Raw genomic sequence first — 8,890 nt, 5'->3', positions numbered from 1 at the left:
TTCTTCTGAACTGCATTGCATTAATGTGGGGTTATTGAATCTTAGCAAATATTTTTCTGTGTATAATGGCATTGCAATTAGCTGACTGCTGTTCAGAAGGCTAATTGCTTATTAAGGTGATTCTTTTTCTGTCACTCAGGACGGGTTATAAATTTCACAAGAGACTGATTTTCCTTCTGAATGTAGTGTGCTTACAATTACTGTATGTTAAATGTGAACTGCACTGAACTGCTGGTCCAAATTTGTCCCTCTGTTTAATTCAGAGTTTGTATGCCAAGTTGGTGGAATACTTTCTCCAAAACTAAAATAGTCAGACATCATGTTAGTTCTGATTTTTTTTTAATTTTTTTTTTTTCCAGCCTGTCAGTTGGAGAATAGAAAGTGTTCAGAGAGATTTCAGCGTTAGCAAGGGTGTAGCAAAGCTGGTCTGTTCAATGTCTTCCTGGCTGTTCTCCACTGCCGGCATACTTGCTTACTTTATTCTTACTTGGGAAACGTGCCAAAAAGAAATGTGAGGAATCTGTCTAAACAACTTGCCTCTTTCCAAATCCACATCCCATTTTTCAATTTGCTTTTTCTGTAAAGCCGATTAGTACTCTTATAATAGTAAGGCATCAGGGAAGAAATCCATTTGTCATTCTGATGCAAAAGAACGAGGAGGGTGCGGTAGGAATTCTGAACACCTTTAGCGGAGGGATCCCATTCTGGGTGCAATTTACTTTCCATCAACATGAGTGGAGGACTTTACCCTACAGACTGATTGTAATTGTGGCAAGGCTTCTCCTGCCGGTACTATGCAAACTGGTTATTATTCCACTATTTCTAAAAAAAAAAAAAAAAAAATCCATGTAGCTTAGAGATGTGTAATTTTAAAGATTAATCAAATTTTGTATTAAATATAGTCCATGTTGATAATGCAGATTATAAGCTCATGCAGGAGCATCTGCTTCTGGTTTTGTCTAGTTGGGAGATTATCCCTTAATCATGCAGGGTCCAGGTGTGCATTTTCAGATTTGTTGACTCAGGAAAGCTGGCGATGGCATTAAAGGCCAATGACACTATACTGTAGCTACATTCAGGTTGTTGCTCCTCTGAACAAGAACTCTTGCTTGAACCGCCCCGTGAAAAGAATGGCAAGAAGAAATGTGCTCATTACAGGTTGCTCCTCAGGAATTGGACTGGCCTTAGCTGTAAAAATGGCAAAAGATGAACAGAAAAGATTTAAAGGTAACAATGTTATTTATCTTTACAAAAAGGTATTCAAAACAGTAATTTTTTTTTTTTCCTGCTGTGGTTTGACAGGTGATTGTATTCCGTTTGGTGCCTTGTTTCTTGTTACTTTCCCCCCTCCTACTGTCATGAAAACACAATTTAGTGAAAATACACTCCTTTCTGTAAGCAGATATTTCTGTACCTGTACTGAAGCTGAGCAGCTACTTGAACCGAACAGTTTACAGAAAAGACCCCACACCAGACAACAGTATAAAAATAGCTGAAAATGTCTGCAGGATGCTACCTTGGATATATATTCACCTTTGTAATTCACAGTTTGCTTCTGGCTACTAAAACCTTTGTTGAATGAAACGTACACACCCATCTGAGGACCAAAGAAACCAATTTAGGACATCAGTTCTTAAATTTGCAGGTTTTTTCCTTAAAGCGTGTTAGTTATTCCAACCCTGTGTAGGTATAAGAGGGCGAACACAGGGGCTGGGATTTGTCTTCCTGCTGCAAAATGGGATATTTGCTGTGATTGAAAATGGATGGCAAGGCAAATACAGCAATCTGTGGTAATTCAGTTTCTCACACTTACAGTATTTTACTGCTAACTGACTGGATGCAGATTCATAGTTTTGTGGGTAATTAGGCCACAGTAGTGATAAAACTAATTTCTATTTTGAGAAGTAGCTTCTGTCTTCTACTTTTTAATAAAATTATGGTTGTTCTGCTAAATACATTGATGGTGATTAAGAAAAAAAAAAAAAAGGAATCCAAAACTCGGTTTTAGGTACTTAAAAATGATTGAGCAGCATAATATGATACCCGTTGTTTAAAGTTTTGGTGATAATATCTTCATATGCTGCATGTTCTTCACTGTGCCTAGCGGCTTAATTCTCCTTTTGAATTTCTTGAAGGTTTCAGAACCAGACTGGGAAATCACTAACGATGTATGTTGAAAATAGATTCTACTGTAAGTTTTTACCTGGGTTCTATCACTGATATTTAAGATACGGAAGTAAAAGCAATATTCTTTAATCTTCTCGGAGAAAAGGATTTATTTCTGGTAACTGTTGCTTCTGGTGTGTTGCAGTGTATGCCACCATGCGGAATCTGGCCAAGAAAGAGCCACTTGAGGAAGCTGCAGGTCGCAGGCTGGGCAAAACCCTTGAAATTAAACAACTGGATGTCTGTGATGAACAATCTATTAAAAATTGTGTGAATAGCATCCCTGACAGAAGGATCGACGTCCTAGGCAAGTACAGGATGTGTATGCTATAAACAGATACCGGTTTTCTATTTAACATCATCTCAAATACCCTGCAGAAGTTTCATGAGTGTATTTTTTAAGTGATCAAAGTAATAATAATTATATAGCGTTTTCTGTTCAGGATTCTTAAGGCTTCATGCAGATATGAGTGGATTAAATCTCACCATGCTTCTGTGAAGTAGGGAAGCTCGTTTTCCCTGTTTACAAAAGAGAAACTTGATCACAGGGAAGTGTCTTGGATAAGACGATACGGTTTTTAGTAAATGCGAGAAGAGAATTTTTGCCTAAATTGGCATCTTTGTGTACAAGACTTTCTGCCCAACATGATGAAGCCTAGCCCTAATTACGATGAAGGCAACAGCTCTCTGTACTAAGAAAGCAACACCATTTGGGAATTCACAAATAAAAGAACAAATGCAAAGAAAGCAAGGGTATTTTCATTTAGTATTGGGAATTGTAACTCTACAAGTCATTCAACAAGAAGCGTTTTGCTAAAAATAAATATTAGTATCATAGTAAAAAGGAAATTGCTTACACCATCAACTATTAAATCTCCTCTAATAGAAAATTATGGACCTGCCTTTATTTTGATTAATTATTAAAGCCCTGCTTAACAAGCTGCTTCTGCAAACTGTATTATACTGTAGTTTGACGCACTACTTGTAGAGTAGAACGCCAGTTCTATCATTCCGCACTTACAAATATCCAGGAGGCAAATAAAAATAAATGGAAGTGTGTGTTTAGGGTATTGGTTTGGTTTTTTTTTTTCTTTTCTTGACGATATGAATGTTAAAAAAACCCACAAACCAAAAAGCAGACCAAAATATGGCCTGGTCTATCACCTATTGGAACAAATTGAAGACTTCCATTCATTCTTATGGGTATTGACTAATTCTTAATACTGAATTATAAACAAATATAGATCATTCTCGGCTCTTTTTTTTTGTAATTCTTTTATAATTTAAAGAAAAAGGACTAATCAGAAATAATTTAGTTACAATGCAAAATATCAGATAATTTAAATTCAATTAAAAGCATAATTAAAAATAAAACAATATGGAAACGTCAAGTGTATTTGCAAAGCTTTAGTGACAGAAAAACATCTTTTAATCCTTTCTTTAAGGATTATTCAAGGATCATTTAATCCTTAATCCTCATTTTACTTTCAAATGCTTTCCAGTAAAGATTACAAGTTAATGTTTTTACAGAGGTTATTGCTCACTGTTGTCTTCCATTTTGTGCAGTTAGCAATGCTGGAATGGGGCTCATCGGACCAATTGAATGTCAGACCATAGATGAAATGAAAACCGTGATGGATACCAACTTCTTCGGACTCGTTCGACTCCTGAAGGAGATTTTGCCTGACATGAAGAGGAGAAAGAGCGGGCACATAGTTATAATAAGCAGCGTTATGGGAATACAAGGCAAAGTTGGTTTTTTTGGTTTTTTTGTTTGTTTGAACTAAGAATGCAGTATTCAAAATCTAAAGCTTACCCCCTTTTATCTGAAAAAAAAGGGATGTCGGAGCTAGCACATATAACTGTTGTGCTGTGTAATGCTGAAGTTCCAACTGCAGAAAGCACAACACTTAGACCTGATGGGTTTTATGCATCTAGGTGGTATGTTACTACACAACTGCTCTCAAGACACTTTAACAACAAAACCTGCAGAGTGTATGGGGGTTTTTTTAGAGTTTTAACTCAAACAGATTATTTATTTTTAAAAATTTTATTATTTTTGTTATCTGGAGAACAGGGCTTAGTAGCATTGCTTTTTTCTTTCCTGTTGCAAAAAATTATGAGGACAGGCAAACAGGCTTACTACACTCTGCACAATAATAATGGAATAAAATCTGATCATGTCCTCGACAACTGTACCACCTTTTTGTAAAGTTTCTCCTCTCATAAAACTCCACAGAGTCTAATTTTAGCCACAGATATAACAATGATCTTACTCTTGTGTTCCGTCCGGGTTAGCGGATTTGTTTCAATTATTACAGCAGTGGCATTGATCTTACCCAGATTATTCTGGTGAGCGAGGGTCCTAAGTCAAATTGCAGGAGTTGTTATTGTTTAGTATGACACATCCACCTAAATAGTGCTTTTTCTGAATCACTCCAGTGCAAGCTTTTGCATAACCATACCTCCTGCATTGCACTCAGCCTCTGTGTTCATCTATAGCCTATTAAAGCCTTGCTGATAAATAATGCAGATGGTATTGTATGTATGGACACTTTCATACCTTAGAGTACGTGATATTTAATATCATCCAGAGATCACAGCATCAAGTAGGAGGAGGAAAAGCATTAGTTGAGCATCCTTTCCTAAAATAAGCAATTCTGAGAACACATGCAAAACATCAGTATTTAGATTCAGTATACACAAGGATTTTTCTAAAGTCTTCCCAACAAGACTAGAAATCTTGGGAAAATACAAGAGGTTTTTAAAACTAAGGTATTGGTATGTTGAATACAATCACATTCTCAGGATGTTTTGTTTCTACCATCAGGTATCTTATTTAATGATGTTTATGCTGCATCCAAGTTTGCTGTGGAAGGATTCTGTGAAAGTTTAGCTATACAAGCACTCAAGTTCAAACTGCAGTAAGTATTGATCCACTGGTATAAATTGTATTTTAGATAATTTTAAATATATTCAGAGCTAGCAAACAAATTTTTAAAGCTTGCTGCTATCTAGGGGAGACAGATCAAGGAACCCATGGAAATTGTACGTCACAGAAGGCATAGAAAAGTCCACATTCTTCACACTACGTAAGCAAATAAAAAGGTCTAGATGCTAAAATAAACATGGTCTCTTGATCAGCTAAAGGCTGTTTAGCTTTGGATAAAATAGTTTATGTGACACTTCTGAAAACAGCTTTTTGCATACAATAGTGTAGGAATAAAACTATGATGGCAACCTGACTTAGGCAATTCACAGGTAAGAAAGTTGAAGGGCTCATCATAGGGAGCGAGCAAATGGAAATCCATTAGAATGGAACACAAGGCGTGACACCTTTAATGACAGGAGGTGGGAGGAAAGTGGGAGGAATGTGGTAGCCCATTTCTGAATGTTTAAGACTTTTTAGCCTTTTAAGAGAATGGTCCTGTTCATGGTTTGTGGGACTCTGGGGTTTGATTTGTCACATGTATATTCACATTCATGCAATTTTGCTACTGTTCTTTGTGTGAAGGCCAACAATTGTTAAGTATCTATTGCATCTCTGTGTGCCTAAGCATTTAGCCCTTGTGCTGTGGGAGAAGAGACAGCTGCTGTCCTGGATTTCAGAGACAAGGCAGCATCCAAACCGTGACTTCGCATACCGCTCTGTAAAGTTTGGAGGGATTTAAAATAAACATATGGTAAATGATACACAGGATGTACCAGAATTCACAGTAAGATTTCAAGAGTGTAAGATAGAGCGAAAAGAAGGTTAAAAAAAAAGAAAGCAGGATGGGAAAAGTCCAAGGTTCAGTGTGAAGAGTGACACGAGAAAAGGCTTTAATTCCAGCAGCAGCTGGAATTCTGCTGTCAAGGTCAAGAGCTTGATTTCATTCCAAAGAAGAGCCTGACCAGAACTCAAGCCTAGGAAGAGGTCCTATCCCAAAGAGTGCTTTGAGAAATACTGTGGCTGGGAGTTACTACTGCCTGAAAAAAGAACCAGGAAAGAATGGACCAGTAATTGCACTTCAGTGATTTGCTGTAATTGACCACTGAGTAAAATTTTCCAGGCTTGGCAGCAGTCAAAATCTGTCCACCCTCAGCAAAATTCTCTATCTTGTATTTTATTATAATATTGTGGAGGGATCTTGAATTTATGTTAACACTGACAGCTTGACAAAGAAAATCCGTGTTTGGGCAATTCCCCCCTCTCTTTCAGCTACTTCTAGTATTATGGGAAAGTGGTAACAAAGAAATCTGTGTAAGATTTTGTCCAGAAAGTAACGAATTTTGTTATGACCGTTTAATTATTTTTCTTAACATTTTGTAAGTTCTTGTGGATAAATCATCCTTTGATTCCACAGCTGTGAGACAGCAGGTAACAACTGCACTCACTTCTGCCATGAATTATGTTACAGCACTTCCCTGCAATTTAAGCGACGTGGACTTCTACTGCTACACGTGGATGGGGTAGGAGCACGGCAGCAATAATGTGGTATGGATTGCCTTTGCAGAACGTACGGTTTAATGTGGCTTCCTAACGTGTACTCACAGCGCAACTCTTCAATGTTCTTTTAAGGATGGAGAGGTGTATTTCCCACGCAGGATCGTCAATAACCAGTACCTTTGCTTTTCGAACAGGTTAAGTTTGATTGAACCGGGCCCAGTGGTTACGGAGTTTGAAAGAAAAGTATTTGAAGATGGAATGAAAATGGATCTTTCAGCTGCAGATGAGGAAACAGCTGAGATGTTTACTAATATTTACCTTAAAAATTACAAACAGATTTTCCAGAGCCTGGGACAAAGTGCTGAAGATGTTGCAGAGGTAACTCATCAACAGTTCTCCACCATCTTTTTTCTCAAATTTTTTTTTTCTTTGTAATTTACAAATGCACTGGTTGGTTGGTGAGGGGTTTTTTGGAAGAAGCATTACATTTAATTAAGTGTAATTTACATAATTTAAAATTATTTAAAAAAACCTCAGGAGAATCTCAAGAGCTTTAAACAAAACCCTTTAGAACATTAAAAGAAGGTTCATTTTGAAGTATTGAAGACAGCTATGAATGGTAACTTAAGTACCACCCAGGTGTTAGATGCACTCATATGTCATCTGGTGAAGTCTGAGCATTGCGCAGTGTTGTTTCTGGTGCCCAGGGCTTCCTGCAGGAAGACATGAGCCGGCAATGTGCGCTGGCAGCCCAGAAGGCCAACCGTACTCTGGGCTGCATCGGGAGAAGCGTGGCCAGCAGGTCGAGGGAGGGGATTCTGCCCCTCTGCTCTGCTCTGGTGAGACCTCACCTAGAGTACTGCGTCCAGCTCTGGAGCCCTCAGCACAAGAAGGACATGGAGCTGTTGGAGCGGGGCCAGAGGAGGGCTACAAAAATAATCCGAGGGCTGGAGCACCTTTCCTAAGCGGAAAGGCTGAGAGGGTTGGGCTTGTTCAGCCTGGAGAAGAGAAGGCTGCGGGGAGACCTGATTATGGCCTTTCAATACCTAAAGGGGGCCTATAGGAAAGAGGGGGAAAATCTTTTTAGTAGGGCCAGCAGTGACAAGACAAGGGGGGATGGTTTTAAACTAAACCAGGGTAGGTTTAGACTGGATCTAAGGAAGAAATTCTTCACAATGAGGGTGGTGAAACCCTGGCAGGGGTTGCCCAGAGAGGTAGTGGAGGCCCCATCCCTGGAAGCATTCAAAGCCAGGTTGGATGGGGCTCTGAGCAACCTGATCTGGTTAAAGGTGTACCCGCTGCTGCAGGAGGGTTGGACTAGATGACCTCTAGGGGTCCCTTCCAACCCAAAACATTCTATGATTCTATGATTCTATGATTCTATAAGTTTGGGCACACTGTGAAAGGGGACAATGCTTTCAGGTGCTTACTGCCGAGGAGCAGCTGCTGTGTCAGCTGAGGATTCCCAGATCTCGTTGCAAAGTGCACTGTTCCGATCCGTTCCCAGGGAACTGTAAAAGAAAGGATCTACCTATTGTGGGCGTATAGGCATAATTTTGAAGGGCTATTGAGGATATTTAGGCGTAAGGTGCTACCACCACAGAATAAACAGAAATAGGACCAAGAATAAATACGAGGTACTTAGGGCCTTGAAAGTATTTTAGGAAAAAATCTAATGAAATTCTAATAAAGGTTTTACATAATCCTAGCACTTCATTCCTCTACTTTTCCTCTGCTTAACTGAAAACTAGGTTTTGACTTCATTGTTTTGGTGAAGGTTCATTAACAATCCTGTTTCTTGTTCCTGACAGCATACAGTAAAGATAATTCTTGCAGAAAATCCACCTTTTCGCCATCAGACCAACACCTTGTACACGCCGATGACAACCCTGAAATATGCAGATCCAAATGGAGATCTACCCATTGATATATTCTACAAAATGGTTTTCCACCACGACAAAATCTTCAGTGCAAGTCTTAACTTTATCAAATTGCTAAGGTGGAGAAGTAGAAAGAGCTTTGACCTGGGAAAACCCTCACAATAAGTACGAGATTACATAGTGCAAATTGGAATTGCTTGTTGTAGCTACTGATAATGCAGTATCTTGTTATTCAAATGCCTTTCCTCCGTGATTCTGAAAAGGCATTTGAGATGTTCATCTGAGCTTAGCTAAGAAATTCAGCTCCATGTGTTCATCTTGAAATTTACAGTTTGCAGAACCTTGAAATTAAAATCCTCTAACCATTGGTTTACTCCGTTTAGCATTTGCTTTTTAGAGAGGTCTGTTTTCATGG

At 38.7% G+C, this 8,890-nt stretch overlaps 1 protein-coding gene across 1 annotated transcript; it reads left to right on the top strand.

Moving 5' to 3' along the window:
- The first annotated feature begins 1,130 nt into the window (after positions 1–1,130).
- On the top strand, positions 1,131–8,640 carry LOC104127912 (retinol dehydrogenase 8). Its single transcript, XM_009640623.1, has 6 exons — positions 1,131–1,227; positions 2,312–2,473; positions 3,733–3,912; positions 4,997–5,090; positions 6,790–6,973; positions 8,407–8,640. Exons 1-6 carry the CDS (start codon positions 1,131–1,133, stop codon positions 8,638–8,640), a joined length of 951 nt encoding a protein of 316 aa, XP_009638918.1.
- Positions 8,641–8,890: the final 250 nt, after the last annotated feature.

The sequence above is a fragment of the Egretta garzetta genome, unplaced genomic scaffold (assembly GCF_000687185.1).
Source record: "Egretta garzetta isolate BGI_Z169 unplaced genomic scaffold, ASM68718v1 scaffold706, whole genome shotgun sequence".
Classification (NCBI taxonomy): domain Eukaryota; kingdom Metazoa; phylum Chordata; class Aves; order Pelecaniformes; family Ardeidae; genus Egretta; species Egretta garzetta.
This window is presented reverse-complemented; position numbering and strand designations above follow the sequence as displayed.